Source organism: Coregonus clupeaformis, chromosome 9, assembly GCF_020615455.1.
Source record: "Coregonus clupeaformis isolate EN_2021a chromosome 9, ASM2061545v1, whole genome shotgun sequence".
NCBI classification, from domain to species: Eukaryota; Metazoa; Chordata; class Actinopteri; order Salmoniformes; family Salmonidae; genus Coregonus; species Coregonus clupeaformis.
The window spans coordinates 9,207,563-9,232,026 of record NC_059200.1 but is presented as its reverse complement, the minus strand read 5'-3'; the positions used below and the strand labels follow the sequence as shown (position 1 = coordinate 9,232,026).

The 24,464-nt window shown below is 42.2% G+C and overlaps 3 protein-coding genes across 4 annotated transcripts; 2 read left to right on the top strand and 1 right to left on the bottom strand.

Moving 5' to 3' along the window:
* Positions 1-5,989: 5,989 nt before the first annotated feature.
* Positions 5,990-11,463, bottom strand: LOC121574356 (protein phosphatase 1A-like). Its single transcript, XM_041886975.1, has 6 exons — positions 10,590-11,463; positions 9,558-10,129; positions 6,590-6,707; positions 6,371-6,485; positions 6,176-6,239; positions 5,990-6,060 (listed from the first exon to the last, which is right to left on the bottom strand). The coding sequence occupies exons 1-6, from the start codon at positions 10,984-10,986 to the stop codon at positions 6,031-6,033; spliced, it is 1,296 nt and encodes a 431-aa protein (XP_041742909.1). The 5' UTR covers positions 10,987-11,463; the 3' UTR covers positions 5,990-6,030.
* Positions 11,464-14,372: 2,909 nt separating this feature from the next.
* On the top strand, positions 14,373-18,084 carry rtn2b (reticulon 2b). Of its 2 annotated transcripts, XM_041886973.2 has the most exons (7): positions 14,375-14,500; positions 15,622-15,832; positions 16,067-16,205; positions 16,475-16,544; positions 16,763-16,809; positions 16,928-16,986; positions 17,233-18,084. In XM_041886973.2, the coding sequence occupies exons 1-7, from the start codon at positions 14,488-14,490 to the stop codon at positions 17,333-17,335; spliced, it is 642 nt and encodes a 213-aa protein (XP_041742907.1). In that variant the 5' UTR covers positions 14,375-14,487; the 3' UTR covers positions 17,336-18,084. The 2 variants fall into 2 exon arrangements, with proteins under 2 accessions (XP_041742908.1, XP_041742907.1); XM_041886974.1 differs by lacking the exon at positions 16,763-16,809 and having other exon boundaries at positions 14,373-14,500; positions 16,810-16,986; positions 17,233-17,272.
* Positions 18,085-18,559: 475 nt separating this feature from the next.
* LOC121573698 (ras-related protein Rab-4B) lies at positions 18,560-24,096 on the top strand. The gene is made up of 8 exons (XM_041885866.2): positions 18,560-18,763; positions 19,085-19,165; positions 19,351-19,465; positions 19,670-19,732; positions 19,885-20,039; positions 22,614-22,709; positions 22,905-23,071; positions 23,291-24,096. The coding sequence occupies exons 1-7, from the start codon at positions 18,748-18,750 to the stop codon at positions 23,021-23,023; spliced, it is 645 nt and encodes a 214-aa protein (XP_041741800.1). The 5' UTR covers positions 18,560-18,747; the 3' UTR covers positions 23,024-23,071; positions 23,291-24,096.
* Positions 24,097-24,464: the final 368 nt, after the last annotated feature.

Genomic DNA, 24,464 nt, shown 5'->3' with positions numbered 1-24,464 from the left:
CTTCTACTTTTACTCCACTACATTCCTAAAGAACATATGTACTTTTTACTCCCATACATTTTCCCTGACACCAAAAAGTACTCGTCACATCTTTTATGCTCAGGAAGGACATGATTATGGTCCAATTCACGCACCTATCAATCCCTACTGCCTCTGATCTTGCGGACTCACTATACACAAATACTGCGTTTGTAAATTATGTCTGAGTGTTGGAGTGTGTCCCTGTCTATCCGTTTAAAAAAACATTGTGCCGTCTGGTTTGCTTAATATAAGGAATTTGATGTATAACATTTACTTTTACTTTTTACTTTTACTCAAGTATGACAATTGAGTACTTTTTCCACCACTGTACTTAAGTACATTTAATACCAGATTACTCAAATAGCATTTTACTGGGTGACTTTTACTTTTACTTGAGTCATTTTCTATTAAGGTATCTTTACTTTTACAATTGAGTACTTTTTCCACCATTGTTCATTACCAGTGGCGACCCGTCATTCAGGGCAGGTGGGGCAGAGCCTGTTTTGCTTGTTATTTTGACATTAATTCGTGTCACATATCAGTTTGCAAACAATGTAAAAACAGATTTATTTAAAGCCGCATACTAACATGGTCTCATTCTTGCTTTCTTGAGGAAGGCAGCTCCAAAATGCTGGTGTTTCAGCCTAGTTCAGTGCTTTCTGTGGTGGACGGGTAGCCAGCAGAAAATACAGAGTGTAGGCGATAGTAATCTTCTCTAGCTACGCCGTGATTGGCTCAGTGTTCTGTCACTCATGGGGACACTACGTCACCGCAGAATCTACAGGGAGAACAAGGCAGTTCAAGCCCCCTTGGGTGCTGCCATAGATTTACATTAGAAGTGCCCATCCAAGAAAGCACAAGGTCATTGGCACAGATAAAATTACGTCAAATCACGTTATATCTACCGTAGCTTCGACTGGACTAATCATGTCAACATCATACTTTCAAAATCTTAGCTATCAAGCTAGACAAGCAGTCATCATCATGAATAAAGTTGACAATCTATTGGCAAATCCTTGTCATATGAAGAGAAATTATAGATAAAATGTATCGGTGCTCATTGGCCATTGGACATAAACATTACACAACAGGTCGGAAATCGCAAATTCAACAATGAGTGGTTTGGAAGGAATCAGTGGCTGCAAGCGTTGCAAAGCAATCACTATTTTGCTTCCCCTGCCTGCTATTCGGTGGAGAGGGTGTGTGGTCCAAGTCTGGGTTTAAGGATTTAAAACATCTGTCTGAAAGGGTCTCTTTTCCAAGTTTTTAAAAGGATAAACATTCACCCGCAACACCATGGGCCAGAAAAGGTTGAATACATTGGCCATGCTGTCAATCCAGCATGACGTCTGCCGCATTCAAAACAATTGGAAACTCTGAACTGAGAAATCTCAGACTTCGGTGCTTTCAAGACAACTGGGAACTCTGAAAAAACAAGGTCGAATCATGACGTCAGTGGTCTTCAGGTCGGAGCTCTAGAAAGAGGCCCGTGTTCCCGACTTGGAATTCCGAGTTCGATGACCGTTCAAAACGTATTTTCCCAGTCTGAGCTCTTTTTTTTTTCGAGTTCCCAGTTGTCTTGAACTCACTGAAGTCTGAGATTTCCCAGTTCAGAGAATGTCAGACTTTGATGATAAAGTTTGACGACAAAATTTGCCCACAAGAAGGACAGCCGCGCCACCTTCCTGTTCAAGTGAGCACAGCACAACAATGGTGTGTCCACATTTTTTTTGTATGCTGCTGCATAAATGATGTAATATGGCAGGGAGATATGTATACTGTAGCTAAGAAAGTAATATTAAGTGTATGTTGTGCAGTAAGCGGTTAGTAGCCCATGTGCCTACTGTCTGACTTGGTGGTGCACATGTAGCCTATAGCTAGGAGCGCAATTTTGGTTTTAGAAGTGGGGGGATATAATAATAATAATTAATTTTTTATCCAGTCGGATAAACACTCCAAACAGCCTACCCGACTGCTCGGAGGTGTCCGCATGGTCCTAAAGCACACAGTTGCCTCGTTTTGTATCACATTCCAATTATAAAACTGTCATCATTGAATATTGTAAGAGCTTTCTTTGTCTGCTTATATGCCCCCTTTATTTATGCTACGGTTCTGACTTGGTGTACACAGAGAATACTGTAAGTTCTGTTCTGAATTCTGTCACTGTACATTTCATAAGTGCTGAACAAATAGTTATATTGACTACGTCCATCTTAGCTCGCTCATTAATGTCTTATCGAAATGACGGATTGCCTCTGATATGCTCATCGTTCACTTATGCCATGGTTTGTACATCTCAATTGTTATATTGCTTATATAGGTCAGTATCTTATTCAATATTTTAGGCAATGTTGGAATTATTTAATTGTTTTGCTTACTTTGTGTATTACAATTAGCTCATGTGCTTTTCTTGACAAGGAGGAGATACTATATAATGTTGTTGGGTCTGTAACCATGTTTGCCAGTGACAGTCTCTCCCCATTCAAATATTTGTTTTAAACAAAAAGTTCAGTAATAGACACATGTAATTCCAGTTGATATTGCGAGGGTTGTTTTGTTTGCGCAATGCGCTATCTTTGCGTCGGTATATTGTATATAAAAGTGGATCCTCATGATTGTATTTTCCTTCCTTTGTAGACCACATAGGCCTAATAAAATACTTAAAATGGTAGTCTAACCAAGTCTCTCTCTCTCTCTGTGTGGTGACTTAAAGAAGAGTAAAGTTAAGGCCTCAACTTCTTGCTGAATTTATCTGAATTAACATCTATCTGAATTTCTGTCTGTGTCCATTTTGAAAGTGCTGAATGAATAGGCCTACCTCGTCGCAGCTCGTTTGCTTGCACTTGCTTATACTTAGAGCTAAGTGTTAATGATATAAGAATAAACATTGTGAATTTACTGAACATAAATGTAATAATGTTTGTGTATGGTTCAAAAGTCAAAACTCATACAAAAAAAGATTGCAGTTTTGAAACTGCAGTAAAAGTGCAGTCAACTGTGGTATTTTGGACGCAGTAATTGCAGAATAACTGCAGTAAAAAAACTGTTATTTTGGACACAGTATTAGCAGCATACAGCAGTTATACTGCACTCTGACTGCAATCTTTTTTCATAAGGGTTAGTTTTTTATCGAATTACACAAATCCACAAGGAGTAAGTAGTAACTACATTTGTGGTCAGCTATGGTTTTTTTAAAGCAGTAAATGAGGCTGAATGAACTGTTTTGCTGCCAGACAAGGCCCCGCTGATAGCCAGGTGTGGCGGTGGTAAGGATTCACTCCATGGTGCTGAAAGGAAAGCTCTGCTGTTGGGACAGCTTTATGTAGCCCCTGACAGTTTATGGACACCGTTTGTCACCGTTATAGTGCAATAATGTATTGTTTAGTGTTGTGAAGTGGCTTTGCTGCAATGCATTTAAAAAAATAATGTTGAGTTTGCCCCACCAAGATTTACATGCTAAAATTGCCACTGTTCATTACACATTTTTCAAAAAGAAAATTCAAAAAGAAAGTGTGCTGAACAGAGAGACAACTCATCCTAGTGGACATGAATGAAATTAAGTCTCTTCGTTGTCTGTGATTTACCGTCCTTCAGTAATCATTTATTACACTAAAACATTTAATGGTCTTGCATATCAGTTAATCACATTAACTATAACAATATTTTTCATAATAAATACGTAGTTGAGTATCCGCTTGATGGAGATGTAACTGGATGTTGTAGTGCTCTCTGGTAAATCCTAAACAAGTTCTTAGTCAAATAATCTTTATTCAGGCTGAAAACAGTCATAACATGTAATGTCTAAACAGTATGTAAGTAAAGCACGTACTCATTTAAATCACATTTGATAATACATGAACACGTTCATGAATCTACTGACCATTCTTGGGTTTGTCTTGGTCATATGTCATATCACTGTAACATGTTAAATCTACTGTCATTAAGGTCAGTAAGGCAACACAGTACAGGTCATGCAAACCAGACCAAACACAGGACTGATAGAGAGAGAGGTGATGACTCTTAAAACTAAACATCAACCTGAAATCCATACCCATAGAAGTTTAAATAAAAGTTTTTTGAATTTTACATTGTTATCCATATTATTGGATGAATACAGTGGGGGAAAAAAGTATTTAGTCAGCCACCAATTGTGCATGTTCTCCCACTTAAAAAGATGAGAGAGGCCTGTAATTTTCATCATAGGTACACGTCAACTATGACAGACAAATTGAGGAAAAAAAATCCAGAAAATCACATTGTAGGATTTTTAGTGAATTTATTTGCAAATTATGGTGGAAAATAAGTATTTGGTCACCTACAAACAAGCAAGATTTCTGGCTCTCACAGACCTGTAACTTCTTCTTTAAGAGGCTCCTCTGTCCTCCACTCGTTACCTGTATTAATGGCACCTGTTTGAACTTGTTATCAGTATAAAAGACACCTGTCCACAACCTCAAACAGTCACACTCCAAACTCCACTATGGCCAAGACCAAAGAGCTGTCAAAGGACACCAGAAACAAAATTGTAGACATGCACCAGGCTGGGAAGACTGAATCTGCAATAGGTAAGCAGCTTGGTTTGAAGAAATCAACTGCGGGAGCAATTATTAGGAAATGGAAGACATACAAGACCACTGATAATCTCCCTCGATCTGGGGCTCCACGCAAGATCTCACCCCGTGGGGTCAAAATGATCACAAGAACGGTGAGCAAAAATCCCAGAACCACACGGGGGGACCTAGTGAATGACCTGCAGAGAGCTGGGACCAAAGTAACAAAGCCTACCATCAGTAACACACTACGCCGCCAGGGACTCAAATCCTGCAGTGCCAGACGTGTCCCCCTGCTTAAGCCAGTACATGTCCAGGCCCGTCTGAAGTTTGCTAGAGTGCATTTGGATGATCAAGAAGAGGATTGGGAGAATGTCATATGGTCAGATGAAACCAAAATAGAACTTTTTGGTAAAAACTCAACTCGTCGTGTTTGGAGGACAAAAAATGCTGAGTTGCATCCAAAGAACACCATACCTACTGTGAAGCATGGGGGTGGAAACATCATGCTTTGGGGCTGTTTTTTTGCAAAGGGACCAGGACGACTGATCCGTGTAAAGGAAAGAATGAATGGGGCCATGTATCGTGAGATTTTGAGTGAAAACCTCCTTCCATCAGCAAGGGCATTGAAGATGAAACATGGCTGGGTCTTTCAGCATGACAATGATCCCAAACACACCGCCCGGGCAACGAAGGAGTGGCTTCGTAAGAAGCATTTCAAGGTCCTGGAGTGGCCTAGCCAGTCTCCAGATCTCAACCCCATAGAAAATCTTTGGAGGGAGTTGAAAGTCTGTGTTGCCCAGCGACAGCCCCAAAACATCACTGCTCTAGAGGAGATCTGCATGGAGGAATGGGCCAAAATACCAGCAACAGTGTGTGAAAACCTTGTGAAGACTTACAGAAAACGTTTGACCTGTGTCATTGCCAACAAAGGGTATATAACAAAGTATTGAGAAACTTTTGTTATTGACCAAATACCGGTACTTATTTTCCACCATAATTTGCAAATAAATTCATTAAAAATCCTACAATGTGATTTTCTGGAATTTTTTTTCTCATTTTGTCTGTCATAGTTGACGTGTACCTATGATGAAAATTACAGGCCTCTTTCATCTTTTTAAGTGGGAGAACTTGTACAATTGTTGGCTGACTAAATACTTTTTTCCCCCACTGTATATATCAGATTGTTTGTCAACTACTGGATCATATTGCTGAGCCAGAATCACTGAGTTTGAAAGCACCATGTCCTATAAAATAAAATGTTCCCCATATTGTATAAATATAACATCTATAGTTTTAGCTTTCACAAATTGCATTGTACTTCTTACATCAGGATTTTGCTTGGCGGGAGGGATGAGAGACAAAATTCCTTTTGTGATTGGTTGAATTGCCACATAATGAAAACAGTTTTTATTTTGGCATTGGTTCTCTTCCAGAGACGTTTCCCAAACGACAGAGCCTAGACAAGCTTCTCAGAACCACCAAGCCCCTGGAGAAAAATGTGGACTGCTTTGAGGTGATTGTGCATCAATTCTGACAAACTCAGAGATTATATAGTATTGATATCGTAACTGAGACAGTTTGATATAAATACAAACACTTACATTAGGTGTAGTAGGATTGTGTTCCTCTTTCTTTTCGTAATAGGCGGAGATGATACAGTTCCTTCTGCAACACACAGGAAACAGGTTTGAGGACAAGCAGTGTTTCTCTACTCAGATAATCCTTACTGCACTTTGTTATTTAGTACCTCTTGTACTGTAATGAACTTTTTGCACCATGCATTCATATGAACTTACTTGCTCTGCAGACCACCTCCAGGTGGTAAGCCTGGGACGTCAGTGTTTGCCAGAACAGTGAGGACAGACAGCAGGTCAGGCTCCTCCCCCTGGATACTCAGCTCCTCATAAATCTCTATCGAAGGAAGAACAATGATTAAAATGCCCTCTCTCAGTGCCAATTAACTATAGTAGTGTAAATCCTGTTGTATGCACACAATGACCCCCACATCACCGCACCTGCCACTTTGGACTCCAGCAGGTCTTCCAGCTCTGCCTCCTGGTGTAGTGCTTCTGCTGAGAGCTGGGGGGCACCAGGGAAGCAGACCAAGATGATGCTGATATTGTCCAGACTGCCCTGCAGAGGAGAACAAGCCAACCAAGGTGAGTAGCTACAGCCACAGTGCACAGAGATGACCTCATGTTAGGGTACAGTACAGACCTGACATAAGTACATCTTACGTTTGTAAACAGGGTTGACTGTTATTAGTGAATCTTAGTGATGTATGCTGACCTCTGAACAGGGTGTGAGATAGGAGAATCCTTCCCCCCGTTATGATAATGGTGAAAATCGCCTGTGCTGTAGATGTTGTTGTTGGTCGAGTGCCAAATCAGGTGAGTGCCAAACAAGTCTTACTAGAAAGCTACTAGCAGGATTACAACAGCCGCCTGCTCTGAGGTCAGGTGCTAAGTAGTGACCTTTGACCTCCAATTACGACCACTTCTCTTCTGTGTTCGTCTGATCCTTACAAAATAAGACCCCCTTTGTCCTAGAAGTCACCCATTCTCGACTGATAGTAGGTGTGTTAGGCTTGCTTGTTAGCCACGGGTAGCTGTTTTCAGTGACTGATGTTAGCTGTTGGTGACTGTGTCTGTCTGTAAGATGTGAGCAAGCAGCAGTGGCTTCCCTGACGTGACCTGGGTGGGCCAATAAAAGCAGGGTCTGATGTACCAATGCTGTAGGCAACCTTAGCCTTTGTTTAACACTGGCTGTCCATACAGCAAAGCTAAAGCACTTTGTCTCCCTTCAGGAACATTAATAGCCTACTTCCTCCTTTATGCACAACTGAACTGACTCTCGAATTGACTACGAAGGTGAAGTGTGGTGAAGTGTGTGAGAGGGTTAGAAACTGTGACATTTTCAGGTCGTTGGGCAGCATCTCTAAGCTAGAACATTGTTATACAACCACAAGCCAGCCCAGCTCATTTAGCCTGTGTACACACAGAGTATGTGTTTAATGGGTGTGTGCTGGTGTGTATGTGTTTGTAAAGGTCTTGTGGCACCACACATTCAAGTCCCAGTGGTCTGTCTGTCTAAACCTGGGGAAGGTCAGAAGGTACTCTTTGAATGCTGGTATATACTCAATAATCTTTTTCACAGGATTATGATTATGTAATAGAAAATAAAGTAATCACATATTGTTTAACTAACAGCATGACCGTGTGGCTCATGATTAACCAGATCAGAAAATGTTGCATCCACATTTTGACAGCGAAATTAGACACTTATGCTCCAACATGTACAGTGGGGAGAACAAGTATTTGATACACTGCCGATTTTGCAGGTTTTCCTACTTACAAAGCATGTAGAGGTCTGTAATTTTTATCATAGGTACACTTCAACTGTGAGAGACTGAATCTAAAATCCAGAAAATCACATTGTATGATTTTTAAGTAATTCATTTGCATTTTATTGCATGACATAAGTATTTGATACATCAGAAAAGCAGAACTTAATATTTGGTACAGAAACCTTTGTTTGCAATTACAGAGATCATATGTTTCCTGTAGGTCTTGACCAGGTTTGCACACACTGCAGCAGGGATTTTGGCCCACTCCTCCATACAGACCTTCTCCAGATCCTTCAGGTTTCGGGGCTGTCGCTGGGCAATACGGACTTTCAGCTCCCCTCCAAAGATTTTCTATTGGGTTCAGGTCTGGAGACTGGCTAGGCCACTCCAGGACCTTGAGATGCTTCTTACGGAGCCACTCCTTAGTTGCCCTGGCTGTGTGTTTCGGGTCGTTGTCATGCTGGAAGACCCAGCCACGACCCATCTTCAATGCTCTTACTGAGGGAAGGAGGTTGTTGGCCAAGATCTCGAGATACATGGCCCCATCCATCCTCCCCTCAATACGGTGCAGTCGTCCTGTCCCCTTTGCAGAAAAGCATTCCCAAAAAATGATGTTTCCACCTCCATGCTTCACGGTTGGGATGGTGTTCTTGGGGTTGTACTCATCCTTCTTCTTCCTCCAAACACGGCGAGTGGAGTTTTGACCAAAAAGCTCTATTTTTGTCTCATCAGACCACATGACCTTCTCCCATTCCTCCTCTGGATCATCCAGATGGTCATTGGCAAACTTCAGACGGGCCTGGACATGCGCTGGCTTGAGCAGGGGGACCTTGCATGCGCTGCAGGATTTTAATCCATGACGGCGTAGTGTGTCACTAATGGTTTTCTTTGAGACTGTGGTCCCAGCTCTCTTCAGGTCATTGACCAGGTCCTGCCGTGTAGTTCTGGGCTGATCCCTCACCTTCCTCATGATCATTGATGCCCCACGAGGTGAGATCTTGCATGGAGCCCCAGACCGAGGGTGATTGACCGTCATCTTGAACTTCTTCCATTTTCTAATCATTGCGCCAACAGTTGTTGCCTTCTCACCAAGCTGCTTGCCTATTGTCCTGTAGCCCATCCCAGCCTTGTGCAGGTCTACAATTTTATCCCTGATGTCCTTACACAGCTCTCTGGTCTTGGCCATTGTGGAGAGGTTGGAGTCTGTTTGATTGAGTGTGTGGACAGGTGTCTTTTATACAGGTAACAAGTTCAAACAGGTGCAGTTAATACAGGTAATGAGTGGAGAACAGGAGGGCTTCTTAAAGAAAAACTAACAGGTCTGTGAGAGCCGGAATTCTTAATGGTTGGTAGGTGATCAAATACTTCTGTCATGCAATAAATTGCAAATTAATTACTTAAAAATCATACAATGTGATTTTATGGATTTTTGTTTTAGATTCCGTCTCTCACAGTTGAAGTGTACCTATGATAAAAATTACAGACCTCTACATGCTTTGTAAGTAGGAAAACCTGCAAAATCGGCAGTGTATCAAATACTTGTTCTCCCCACTGTACATGTAGGGATTATTTATAAAGGTCACTGATGTGGTCCACATGCACTGATCTACAGGTGACCTATGACCATGGGTACTGACCTTGTAGAGGCAGAGGTCAATGACCTGGGAGCAGACATCTCCGAGGTCAGTGCAGACGTGCAGCCGACTGTGGATGAAGGCGCATAGCTCCTCGTTGGAGACCGTGTCCCACACCCCGTCACAGGCCAGCACCAGGAACTCATCCCCGGGTGACCGCTCCATCACATACACCTCTGGCTCCGGAGACACCATCTGCTGGGTGGGCGGCCGGTTCTCTGTCCCCTTGTAGCTGAAGTCCCCCAGGGCGCGGGACACGGCCAAGGAGCCGTTGATGCGCTGCAGGGACACGGAGCCGCCGGCGCTCTCGATGCGCTCCCTCTCCAGAGGGTTGTAGGGCTTGTGGTCCTCAGTGGAGAAGCACACCTGCCCTGCCTGGCACAGCATGGCACGCGAGTCTCCACAGTTGGCGAAGTAGATGTATCGTGGTGAGATGAGAGTGGAGGTCACGGTGGTGCCACCCCGCTCCCAGCCCTCGCGGCGGGCTGCAGTCAGCAGGTGTTTGTCCGTGTGTAGGAAGCCATCTGTGAAGCTCCCTCTCACCCGATCAGGGTGGTCCTCTGGCCCAATCCCTCCTACAGAACACACAGGCACTACAGTAAGTACACCCATGCAGTAAGTATAAATAGGCAGTAAGTACACAAGCAGTAAGTATACACAGGAATTTAGTTCACAGTGCACACAGGCAGTACAATTTTAAATGGTGTTATTTGTTTTGCTACATAATTGATATAACCACATCAACACTGGCAAGATAAAATAGCAATCACCAGTAATATTCTTCTAAACTTTAGTGATCATTTATAGTTATTACCAGGTATAAACCTCTCTCTAACATACACTATTCAATACATCTTTGAGGAGTCACATGCTTTACTCCTATGAGCATAATGTTGCATATAAATATCTGCTCTCAAATTAGTCATCAATGTATCAAGATCTGTTCACGCATCTATTTTGTATCAAACATATTTTTAAACTAAGTTATGAAACAGGCTGGTAAGTAACATGATAAGTCTGTCAAGCTTTCTTCACCTGTAGCTAGGACCTGATCCAGCAGGTGTTGCGAGACGTACTGTGCCACTTGGTTTCCCGCGTGCCCGTCAAACACAGCAAAGAAGCTCCAGTCTGCCAGCCCTGCGCCCAGCTGAGGCACACAGTTGTGGTAGTCCTCCATGTTTGCCCTCCAGCCCTGCATGCTGCACAGGGCGTAGGTCAGGCCCCAGCGGGAGTAACCCTCCTCAGTTAGCTTGTCCAGGACAGGACGGTCCAGGTAGGGGCTGGGGATCACCTCCTCCCTTTCCCCGTCTGTGTGCTCTGCCCCTCCACGCCCCCCTCCTTTAAAGAAAGAGCTGACCCTCTTCTCTGTCTCCTTCACCAGCCGCCGGACAAATGCAGGCATCTCCACGCTCCCCTTCCGTGCAGTCGTCATGACTACAGCAGCTGACAGTGTGGCACTGGGTGTCTTCTCTCCCTCTCCTCCCCCACTGTGCTCAGTGGCTGTGGGCCTGTGGGCTAGTGGGCCGTTGGCAAGGCCTGTGCCCTGCCGTGTGTTGCCTGTGTAGACCCGTTGCACCAGGCCTCTCAGAGCATGGCTGCCCAGGTTGATGCTTTTGGCCTGACTGATGGATTTTCTCTGTGCTGCTGCTTCTGGCTGCTCACCCCCCTCTCTCTGCCCATGTCCTTCCTTTCTGTCCTCTCTTCTCTCTTCCTGTTCTCTATGGAAATCTCACTGATCTACACTCTCTCACATTTTTATACCTTCTCTGTCTTTGTTAGCTCTGCCTCTCCTCTGTAGTCCTTTGATTTCACCTTCTCTATCTCTTTTTCATAGCTCTTCCCTCTTTCTCCAGCGTTCCGCTAACTTTGTTATTTTTCCTGCCTCCTCTGTGATTGCTTGGCTATTTATGTTCACCAATCCCAGAGCAGCATAGCTCACCCATGTCATGCATGCACTGTCACTCTCCCTTCCTCCCTGTCTTCCTATATGTGCCTCTGTTTGTCATCCCTTCCCTTCCAGCTCTCTGCTAATCTCGACCTTTAATGAGTCTGGATTATCAAGCTTCTACGCCTGCGGATTAGAGGAGTGTCAGCCTTTTATAACAGCAGCACAGACTACTGCACGTGAGAGGGTGGAACTGGGAGAGAGAGAGGGAGGGACTGGGAGTAAGGGAATGAAGGAGGGAGGGAGAGAGAGAGAGAGAGAGAGAGAGAGACAGGAAGAGAGAGCGAGAGAAGGCTAATTTACATTATGCATTGATGCTCCCATTGAAACCCATTATGAGCCATGTGGTGGTTCATTTGTAGTGTTTTACTTTGCCTTAAACTGAATCTGTGAATGACGCACAGCTCTGGCCTTGGCCAGTATTCATTTAGAACTTGCCTGATACTATTCATACTCATAATTCATATGCAAATAAATACTGAACCCTGGTATAGACTAGATTTGATTGATTAGTTACAGTGATTTTAGATTAGTCTGTACTAAGCAATAATTAGGGGGAGGACTTTTAAGCTGGTGATATAAACCCTTCTCTTTCTTCTCACTCCTCCTAACTTTGACCTAAATCTACAGCAAGTTATCACAACAAAACATTTTTATTTGTGATTTGTGAGATTCACAGTGCCTTGCAAAAGTATTCAGACCCCTCTACACACAAAATACTCTGTAATGTCAAAGTGGAAGAAAAATTATATATTTTTTTAAAGATGAATTAAAAAAATATAACTCTAATATAAGTATTCATCTCACTGGGTCAATACATGTTAGAAACACCTTTGGCATTGATTACAGCTGTGATTCTTCTTGGGTAAGTCTATAAGAGCTTTGCACACCTGCGCAATATTTGCCCATTATTATTTTCAAAATTCTTCAAGCCCTGTCAAGATGTTGGGGATCATGGCTAGACAGCAATTTTCAAGTCTTGCCATAGATTTTCAAGCATATTTAAGTCAAATCTGTAACTTGGTCACCATGGAACAAAAAAAATGGTTTATAAACTCCACTATTATGTCGTCCTGTCTGAGCTGACAAGGTAAAGATAAAACTTCATGCATTGGGACCAGCTCCTTCACAACATGGCTTAATTATTATACTAATGGCCACTCAGGAACATTCACTGTCTTCCTGGTAAGCAACTCCAGTATAGATTTGGCCTTGTGTTGTAGGTTATTGTCCTGCTAAAAGGTGAATTCCTCTCCCAGTCTCTGGTGTAAAGCAGACTGAAGCAGGTTTTCCTCTAGGATTTTGCCTGTGCTTAGCTCCATCCCGTTTATTTTTATCCTGAAAAACTCCCCAGTATTTGCCAATGTCAAGCATACACATACCATGATGCAGCCACCACCATGCTGAAAAATAAGGAGGCAGTTACTCAGTCATGTGTTGTGTTGGATTTTCCCCAAACATAAGGCTTTGCATTTAGGCCAAAAAGTGTGTTCCTTTGCTGTAATTTTTTTTTGCAGTATTACTTTAGTGCCTTATTGCATACAAGATGCATGTTTTGGAATATTTTTATTCGGTATATTTGTATTCTTCTTTTCACTCTGTCATTTAGGTCATTATTGTGGAGTCACTACAATGTTGTTGATCCAAACTCAATTTTCTCCCATCACAGCCATTGAACTCTGTAGCTGTTTTAAAATCACCAATGACCTCATGGTAACATCCCTGAGCAGTTTCATTCCTGTCCTGCAGCTCAGTTCAGAAGGACAACTGTATCTTTGATGTCTGGGTGGTTTAATACATAATCCACAGCATAATTATTAACTTGACCATGCTTAAATAGATTTTCAATGTCTGATTTGTTGTTGTTACCCATCCTCCAATCACTGCCCTTCTTTATGAGGCTTTCAAAAAGCCTTTGTAGTTGAATCTGTGCTTGAAATTCAATACTTGACTGAGGGACCTTACAGATGTTGTATGTATGGGGGACAGAAGAAGGGTTAGTCACCCTCTATTATTTCACACAGAGTGAGTCCATGTAGCTCAGTTGGTAGAGCATGGCGCTTGCAACGCCAGGGTTGTGGGTTTGATTCCCACGGGGGGCAGTATGAAAATGTATGCACTCACTAACTGTAAGTCGCTCTGGATAAGAGCGTCTGCTAAATGACTAAAATGTAAATGTAACTTATTATGTGATTTGTTAAGCCACATTTTATTCCTGAACTAATTTAGGCTTGCCTAAACAAAAGTGCTGAATACTTATGCAACTACTATATTTTAGTTCTGAATGTTTTATTTATCAAAAAATAAATACAAAATAACACAATAAAATGTGAAGAAATGCAAGGGGTCTGAATACTTTTGCATGGCTGTATGTGCAAACACATGATGTTATAGCATTTATGATTTCATTTGTAATTTTGTAATAGAAAAATACATAGTAGTGATGAAGGGGAATCTTATTTTGTGTCTTCATGAGAGTGCTCTTGTGTATGAATGTAACATGAGGGCTTTGTATTATCTGGGTTATGTATTCTTAAAATCCTAAAATCAATCAACCTGTAACTCCTATAAGGATTAAATGCCTATACATAAATACTGACCTCTGGTGTGATCTAATAGAGCGATAGGCCTACTTTGAAAACCTGTTCCTCTGATTGGCTGAGGGGTCTTGTTTTGTATAACAGACAGGCCAAGGAACCAAGGGTCTCTCTGGAGACCAAGGAACTGTCTGCACTTAAAAACATGCTGACGTCTCAGGTTCCCCACGTTACGCGAATGTGCGAGTGTGTGTCTGTGTGCCCTCAAAGAGTGGGTATCCAATTGGCAGGATAAAATTAGGCCAGCAAGGCCCTATACTGCTGACGGGGCTGGTAGGGCCAAAATAAGATCCTAGTGAGGACCATAGGAGTGCAGTGGGTTCTAGGAGAGCAGCGAGCAGCAAGAGGAAGCGAGTGGGGTGGCTTGTTTGCACAGCGATCAGCTGCTGAAATGGCCCCCAAAGGTAAGGTGGTGTAAATATGTGACTTGGTCTTAGGTAGACTTGACCTCTGTGTATCGGCTGAGGTCTCCAGCTGGTTTGGGACCAGTGAGAGGGGGAAGGGACTCCTCTGTGAGCCCATGCCCACTTCAGGGGCTCTACTACTGGGCAGGTGGAGAATTACGGGGCAGGAAGATTAGTTCTGATCAGTTCTCTGATAGAGAGCTACAGTTGGTGGAGAGAGGGATAGACAACAAAAACAAAACAAGTTGCTGACAGAATGGTGTTTAGCAAGCCTCTTTCTTCTAATATGCCTGTGAGGAGTGATGACTCAGAGATTTAATCTGTTTTAGCCATTGTGGTGAATCATTTTGGGCACAGCTGCTGGGTATTTAGGGTCAATGGTTGGGGTGTAGGAGGGAATGGCTCTGTCTATGAAACATTCCTGGATGTTAGATGTAATCAGATAATTACACTGGTGTTAGTGAGCTCACTGGAAGTTTCAGCTGTTGCCGAAACGACATTTCAGCTTCACTGCAGATCTGCTGTGCATTTGAACTCTCTACTCTCTAATGCATTGTGTAAGTGTGTGTGTGTCGCTTCACCACTCTATGAGCCCATGTGTTGTGAACAGAACCATAAAGACAGTACATGTGTTTGTATGCACTCACTAACTGTAAGTCGCTCTGGATAAGAGCATCTGCTAAATGACTGTAAATGTAAAAAATGTAAATGTTGCATTATCACCTGTTTGACCAAAGCATGCCACAGCTGCAAAATTAGATTACCACCAATCTGGAATTGACATCCAACAAATGATGACAGGCCAGTTAAAAACAAACACACATTAAACATCTAAGATAGACTACTTCTCTTTCCATGTATCTCTGTACACAACTCTATATTAAGCACGGTTTGAATTCCTCTGGCTCTTTTCCTTCCAGACATCAGATGAGCTCAACTGCTCTCCCTAAATCGCTCACCCAGATCAGTCTGAGCACTAGTCCCGACATCCACACTTATTCATCTCTACGACTCATCTATCTCTCCCTCCCATTCACTTATTGTCTTCCACCACTTACTAATGAATGAATGAATGACTGAATGATCTATACCCACTCCATCCTCTCTTTGTCTCTTTGCAGTAATGGACCTGATCTATTGGCGGGATGTGAGGAAGACAGGGCTGGTGTTCACAGGGCTGGTGATAGGCCTGGCCAGCCTGTTCCAGCTCAGTTCCGTCACCATGCTGTCCTACCTGTGTATGGCCATCATGTGTCTCACCTTCCCCCTACGCCTCTACTACAAACTTCTAGAGCTGATACGCAAGAACCCTGAAGGAGTGCACCCCTTTCAGTAAGCACAGTTTACAGCAGTTACCATGCTGTAGTTTAGAGAAACATATCATATTGCTCCAACCTCTATATGTAATCATTGGAGTATGATAAACCAACAGCCATATGTGAATGGCTCTGTGCATCTGTTGGTAGAACATGCTTCTTGAAACTAGGTATTTGTTTGATTATGTATTTGTGTGTGTGTGTGTGTGTGTGTGTGTGGGTGTGTGGGTGTGTGGGTGTGTGGTACCAGGTCTTATATAGGAGACGACAGCTCTCTGACAGATGAGGAGACCGTGTTGGTGGTGGAGAAGGTGGTGCTAATGATTGCCTTCGCCGTCACAGAGATCAAACGCCTGCTCTTCATCGACAGCATCATGGACTCCATCAAGGTCAGGGGCCACTGTCAATGTCCCTCTGAAAACTCAGTGTATTACTGTACTATACTGTAATGTGTGTGGGGATTGGGGAGGAAGCTAGAAGTCAAAGTCACATAATCACCAGCACTTGAGTCAGACAACATAACTGGTCCTCCTGAGGGCTTACATCAGTAATATTATACAATACATAAACAAAACATAATCATTGCTTCATAAGCTCACATGCTATCACTACTGATACCAAACGATGCCAATCTAAAAAGCTGTTCCTCTGTTCTCAGTTTGTGGTGCTGCTGTATGTGTTGACCTATATGGGCATCACAACCAATGGCCTGACCCTGGTGATAGTTGGTGAGACCCTGCTGATCCACGCAACACCTGCCTATCGGATTGTCTTACACCACACTGTCTTACAGCACCACCCTCATACATCTGATAATTATGCCCTAATAAGCCACATTACTCCACCTGTTTCATTCATACTCGAAACTCCCCCAACTGCTCTGATCTGTCCATAAAGCTATCTGTAAATAATAATGTGAACATTTCCTTCTCCGTCTCTTTCGCAGGTGTCATGTGTGTTTTCTCTCTTCCTCTATTCTACAAACAAATGCAGGTGAGGCAGCGAGCTCCTGCTGTTCAGACTCTATTTGTTGTAGAGATTATTATAATGTAATCCACATAACAGCAGCAACCAAAGGACTGTGTCTAATCTACACGTGTTTGGATGACAGGGGCGAGTGAAGAGGATTAGCAAAGTGGTCAGTGGCCTCCTGAGGAAAATCAAAAACATGTAAGTGCTGCACAAGCCTGTTGAAATGACTGATATGGCTGTTCTCATTTTTCATGGCTACTTTTATCACTAAACCCTACAGGGACATTTAATATTCTGTTCTTGAAAATTAATGTGACAACAACCCAACAACTATGCAACCCAACAACTATGCTAACCACATTATCTCTTCATGTATGTCATTTTTGACGCAGTGTAAAAAACACTGACTTCCCCGTTTTTAAATTCTGCCTTTTGTCTTCGCAGGTTTAAGATGTTGTACAGTAAACTGAGACCCTCTCCTGCAACTACACCTGCCACAACCCCCACTCCCACCCCGGCCCCAAAACACAAACACAAGTCAAAGTGATGAGAAAGAGAAAGGAGGATCTACGGGAAAAGGGGGGGGGGGGTTCTTTGGGAGGCTACTGGTGTTTTTATATTTCCATTTCCCCATTGTGGTGTCTGTGAATGGAAGCAAGATTTCAGATCGAGTGTTTGGTCTTGGTACATATAGGCCTACTGAAGATGTTTACAGACAAATGCATACTTTTTCGTCATGAATATTGTTCTAGAGGCACTAGCTGACAGCCACAAAGTCATAAAATCTGATTTTAAACCTAACCCTAACCTTAACCACACTGCTAACCCTAATGCCTAACACTAATTTTAGTTTTCATTATTTTTTTACAATGAATTATATCCAATTATGACTTTACAGCTGGCCTATCCAAGAGGAAATCGCTCAGTTATGCCTCCAGGTCAAGACTCATGACAATAAACGTCAACCTGCATTTTTATACGGCAGGGAATTTTTTTTATTTTTATTTTTTCATTTAAATCTAAAAGACAACTAGCTTGCCTTGTCATGAGTCAAGTTTTTTATTTTTATACCACATAACACTTGCCATCTTAAGAAAACACAAGGTGAATACTGGCTATCTAACCACATGCCCTATATTGTCATTTACTTTGAGAGTACACTCAAAGTGTGAGAATGGGTACTTACTCAAAGTAAGTGTGAGAATAGGTGAATGGGTACTTACTAAAAAGTGGTTAACCTTTTCTTGATTTTTGTTTAAATTGTTGAATACATTTTGAATAAATGTTTGACAATTTCTAAAAGGCTCCTATTAATTCATATTTTTTGACATCTCAGTATTTTTTGACATCTAAGATGACAGACAGACGACACACACACACACACACACAAATACATTAGTCTATATAGTTTAATTATTCATCAAATGAAATAATTCTACAACATTCTATGATTATATAGAACAAACAGCTACAGGCAACAGAGGCTATGTCCAAGATGATGCGCCACAGTTATCTTGACACTTCTCTGTAAACGGTCGTCACTATTTAGTACGGCCACAAAGTCATAAACCCCGCCTATTTCTACAATTAATGTTCTTAAAATCTGATTTTAAACCTACCCTTCACCACATTGCTAACCTTATGCCAAACCCTAACCTTAAATAAATAACAAAAAGCTAATTTTTGTTTTCATTAATTTTAACGATAGACAATTTTGACTTTGTGGCTGTGGTAACTAGTGACAACCTCTGTAAACAAATCATCTTACGTAGCTAGAGCGTTGCAATTGTCGTCATCACGTCCTGTCAACCCTATGCCTGTCTTGGATGGTAAAAGAGATTAGTCCTTCTGATTAAACGGGATTTATGCCAATTTGTGAAATATAGTCTTCATATTTGATAAGCAAATAGTTAGTACTTGACATTGCAGCACTTGAAGAGCTTGAAGCCATCAAAGGAAATGACAGAAACGTATGGTAAGCAAAGCAATCGCTGGCTTCACTATCCCCTAACCTTCATGTCCGTTCTTTCGTCTGGGACAAGAAACAAGATGAAGCTTGCAAGCTAGATAGCCGCTTATAGCAAGCTGGCAACCATTACTTACAACATCTAGTTTTCTAAATCTTTATCAGTCGTCGTCAGGAACCCTAACCATTGCTTCTGTTTAATTTGTGAGAAAATGACAAGCTAGTGGCTTTCAACAACACCCTGCTCTTGGCTTCCGCCTTGTGGTCAGTCTGTAGTCGTGTGATGTAGTAAATGTATTATTGATTTTTTTCTCCATTATTCTTTTCCAGATTTCCTTTTTAAATTCTTGGTGATTGGAAGTGCAGGATCAGGGAAATCCTGTGTTCTCCATCAATTTATAGAAAACAAGTGTAAGTCAAATTGTTATCATAGTGATTATATTGAACTTCCAGAAAGAGGGCATGTCTTAAAGATCACTGCCCCCACAGAGATGGTACTGTAATGTTAAAGTAGGGTACTGTAATGGTATTCACTACCAGGTTTTTGGATAACCACGGTGTCTACTGTACTGTGTTGTCTGTTCTGTCCCATGTAGTCAAGCAGGACTCCAGCCACACCATTGGGGTGGAGTTTGGCTCCCGGGTGGTGATGGTCGCCGGTAAGACGGTCAAGTTGCAGATTTGGGACACAGCTGGACAGGAGCGATTCCGGTAGGTAGCTCTACTGCACATTAACAGGAAGCATGTTATCTGTGCATGACTGTCTGATGTTATCTCAGCAGGATGTTCATTTTATCATTTGATCGGAGAGAGGTTGTTGCAGGGGGACATTTGAGAGATCTTCAAATGACTGGAATTAGATCATGAGATAGTATTTGTGGATGTTCTAAGCAACATTTTCCCCCCTGCTTCCAGGTCAGTGACTCGCAGTTATTACAGAGGGGCAGCAGGAGCTCTCCTGGTTTATGACATCACCAGGTAAGACCCTGATTTAGACCAATTCCAAATCAACAAGTAACAATTCATGACATCACTTTATTCCATTGCAGCCACGTCAGTGGATCCACTGAATTTTAAACATGATTATACCTCTGTGTCTATCTGTCTGTCTTTGTGTCTGTGTAACCAAGTCGGGAAACGTACAATGCCCTGACCAACTGGTTGACAGACGCTCGAACGCTGGCCAGTCCAAACATCGTCATCATCCTGTGTGGGAACAAGAAGGACCTGGAGGCTGACAGAGAGGTCACCTTCCTCGAGGCGGCCCGCTTCGCCCAGGAGAACGGTAATGTAGCCTAATGACCCTGCATAGTGATAATGTAGCCTGATGTCTATATAAGTATGGGACCAAAAGGCATCTGAACAGCTTCTACCCCCAAGCCATAAGACTGCTGAATAGTTAATAAAATGTCTACCCAGACTATTGCAATGACCCTTTTTTGCACTGACTCTCTTACACTGACTCTACGCACACTACATAAACTCACACAAAACACACACATGCATATTGACGCCACACACACACACACACTTTCACACTCTCCACATACGCTGCTGCTGCTACTCTGTCTATTATCTATCCTGATTGCCTAGTCCCTTTTACCCCTACCTCAACTACCTCGTACCCCTGCACATTGACTCGGTACCAGTACTCCTTGTATATAGCCTCGTTATTGCTATTTATTGTGTTACTTTTTTCAAATTTTATTAGCACATTTTATTAGTTTTAAATTTTGCAATGTTGGGAAGGGGCTCGTAAGTAAGCACTTCACGGTAAAGTCTACACCTGTTGTATTCGGCGCATGTGACAAATTTGATTTGATTTGATTTGACCCTGCATTGTGATTGAAATATGGTTGATGTTTGTGACTATAAAGACAGTGATGTTTGTGACTATAAAGACGGTGATGTTTGTGACTATAAAGATGGTGATGTTTGTGACTATAAAGACGGGTGATGTTTGTGACTATAAAGATGGTGATGTTTGTGACTATAAAGATGGTGATGTTTGTGACTATAAAGACGGGTGATGTTTGTGACTATAAAGACGGTGATGTTTGTGACTATAAAGATGGTGATGTTTGTGACTATAAAGACGGTGATGTTTGTGACTATACAGTTGAAGTCGGAAGTTTACATACACCTTAGCCAAATACATTTAAACTCAGTTTTTCACAATTCCTGACATTTAATCCTAGTAAAAATTCCCTGTCTTAGTTTAGTTAGGATCACCACTTTATTTTAAGGATGTGAAATGTCACAATAATAGTAGAGAGAATGATTTATTTCAGCTTTTATTTCTTTCACATTCCCAGTGGGTCAGAAGTTTACATACACTCAATTAGTATTTGGTAACATTGCCTTTAAATTGTTTAACTTGGGTCAAACGTTTCGGGTAGCCTTCCACAAGCTTCCCACAATAAGTTGGTTGAATTTTGGCCCATTCCTCCTGACAGAGCTGGTGTAACTGAGTCAAGGTTTGTAGGCCTCCTTGCTCGCACACGCTTTTTCAGTTATTTTTCATTGTCCATTTGGAAGACCCATTTGCGACCAAGCTTTCACTTCCTGACTGATGTCTTGAGATGTTGCTTCAATATATCAACATAATTTTCCTTCCTCATGAAACCATCTATTTTATAATATATAATAATATGCCATTTAGCAGACGCTTTTATCCAAAGCGACTTACAGTCATGTGTGCATACATTTTTACCTATGGGTGGTCCCAGGGATCGAACCCACTACCCTGGCATTACAAGCGCCATGCTCTACCAATTGAGCTACAGAGGACCACTTTGTGAAGTGCACCAGTCCCTCCTGCAGCAAAGCACCCCCACACCATGATGCTGCCACCCCCGTGCTTCATGGTTGGGATGGTGTTCTTCGGCTTGCAAGCCTTCCCCTTTTTCCTCCAAACATAATGATGGTCATTTTGGCCAAACAGTTCTATTTTTGTTTCATCAGACCAGAGGACATTTCTCCAAAAAGTACGATCTTTGTCGCCATGTGCAGTTGCAAACCGTAGTCTGGGGTTTTTATGGCGGTTTTGGAGCAGTGGCTTCTTCCTTGCTGAGCGGCCTTTCAGGTTATGTCGATATAGGACTCGTTTTACTGTGGATATAGATATTATGTACCTGTTTCCTCCAGCATCTTCACAAGGTCCTTTGCTGCTGTTCTGGGATTGATTTGCACTTTTCGCACCAAAGTACGTTCATCTCTAGGAGACAGAACGCATCTCCTTCCTGAGCGGTATGACGGCTGCGTGGTCCCATGGTGTTTATACTTGCGTACTATTGTTTGTACAGATGAACGTGGTACCTTCAGGCGTTTGGAAATTGCTCCCAAGGATGAACCAGACTTGTGGAGGTCTACAATTTTTGTTTCTAAGGTCGGCTGATTTCTTTTGATTTTCCCATGATGTCAAGCAAAGAGGCACTGAGTTTGAAGGTAGGCCTTGAAATACATCCACAGGTACACCTCCAATTGACTCAAATTATGTCAATTAGCCTATCAGATGCTTCTAAAGCCATGACATCATTTTCTGGAATTTTCCATGCTGTTTAAAGGCACAGTCAACTTAGTGTATGTAAACTTCTGACCCAGTGGAATTGTGATACAGTGAATTATAAGTGAAATAATCTGTCTGTAAACAATTGTTGGAAAAATTACTTGTGTCATGCACAAAGTAGATGTCCTAACCGACTTGCCAAAACTATAGTTTGTTAAAAATAAATTTGTGGAGTGGTTGAAAAACAAGTTTTAATGACTCCAACCTAACTGTATGTAAACTTCGGACTTCAACTGTAGATAATGGAGATTGGTCCTTGTATCCATGTTGTCTCTGTTGTTATAAAAACAGAACTGATGTTCCTGGAGACGAGTGCCCTCACCGGAGAGAACGTGGAGGAGGCCTTCCTTAAATGTGGTCGCACCATCCTCAACAAGATAGAGTCAGGTAATAACACACACACTTACACTCACTTATTACTAATAGCTGCATGAGGAGCCATGTTGTGCACTAGGGATTTGCATGCATTCACATGACCTAAAGTGCTAACTGTGTGTGAACTGTACTGAACTGTGAACTGTACTGTATATCTATGAATGAGTTTTCTCATGTGTTTAATATGTGGATGTGTCTTGTCTGTAGGTGAGTTAGACCCGGAGCGGATGGGCTCAGGGATCCAGTATGGTGACACAACGGTGAGGCAGCTTCGCCAGTCGCCACAGGCTGGCTCAGCACAGGGCAGAGATCAGTGCAACTGTTAAAGTCTAATGCTAACCTAGCTCTAAGACACACAGAACCCATGTCTCCAGGTAAGTAGTTCATTTTATTAAACCTCTACTGATAACAGTGTGGCTGTTTGCAATTACATGTGTATTACAAGTGTTCAGTATTCCTTCAATTGATAATCTGCTGTGATCATTTCCTTGATTTGTGATATTTAGAGCACTTTAAAGATAGGCTTAACTCATAGCATAATTTTGGTTATAATGTTCTCTTGAACTTAGGTAAACAGTTAAATCTCTCTCTAGGGCCCGATGTACATCTTTCGTCCAACAGTCACTGCACACTCAGGCCTTTGGAGGACTGCCCTGTTACTTTTGACCCCTGCCCTTGGACTACTGCTGGAGAGACCCTGTGTGAAACTTTGGGCTGGGTTAGCGTCTTGATCAAGAACTGTGAGGTGAGCTGTATCTGGGTTGTCACGGAGCTACTCTCCTCCAGGCCTTTCTCTCTGACTACTGCTCCAGTCCGCGTCGCCAGGGAATACAAGTGACATCAGCAGAGAGGACTGACCAGTCACAGAGCCAGGCCAATGGACACACACAGGACGTTTGTTTTCAATGTCTTTACTCTGAAGCAGCCACAGCAGCTCACACACCTCTCACTGTTCAAACTCTGATGGGACTGACATGGTGTAAGGAGAACACAACATCAGACTTTAATTTGTGTCCAATCTCTATAAAAGTTCAGCCTATTTATTGGTTGTGTTGAAAACTGTAAGATATTGTAAATATATCAAAAGGAAATATAACATTTATGTGATATTAGTGTACAATGTTTTAAGAGACTGAAAAAAAGCAGGGGACTTGTGGTTGTCACCGTGTACACATACTGTAATGTTTGAATGTGTGTGTGAAAATTGTTATAACGTTAAAGCTGGACTCCTTAGCGGTGAAACGTTTGTTTGCTCTATTACAACAACAAAGAAGTTACTTCAAACAATGAACACTGTTTTTTTCCCTCAGACATCATTGCATGGCAGAGGAGGCCGGTGGGAGGAGCTATAAGAGGATGGGCTCATTGTAATGGCTGGAATGGAATCAATGGAACGGAGTCAAGCATGTGGTTTCCATATGTTTGATACTGTTCCATTTATTTAATTTCAGCCATTACAATAAGCCCGTCCTCCTACAGCTCCTCCCACCAGTCTCTTCTGTAATGCAGGCGTGATGGAACAGCAGAGTATGTACTACAATTTTTTTTTACCACGATGCTGGATGCTCATATCCTCTGTTTCAAAATCAAAACAATAACAAATATGCCTATAACATCACACTGTTTCACCTTTTGGAGATCTCAGCTTTAATATCTTTGACTGACTATCATAAACTTCAAGTTAGGGGCAAACAAATAATATGTACTTTAAATGTGTAAGGTGTTGTGCAATGATTATGAAAGGGTTAAGGCCATATCTAAATCCAC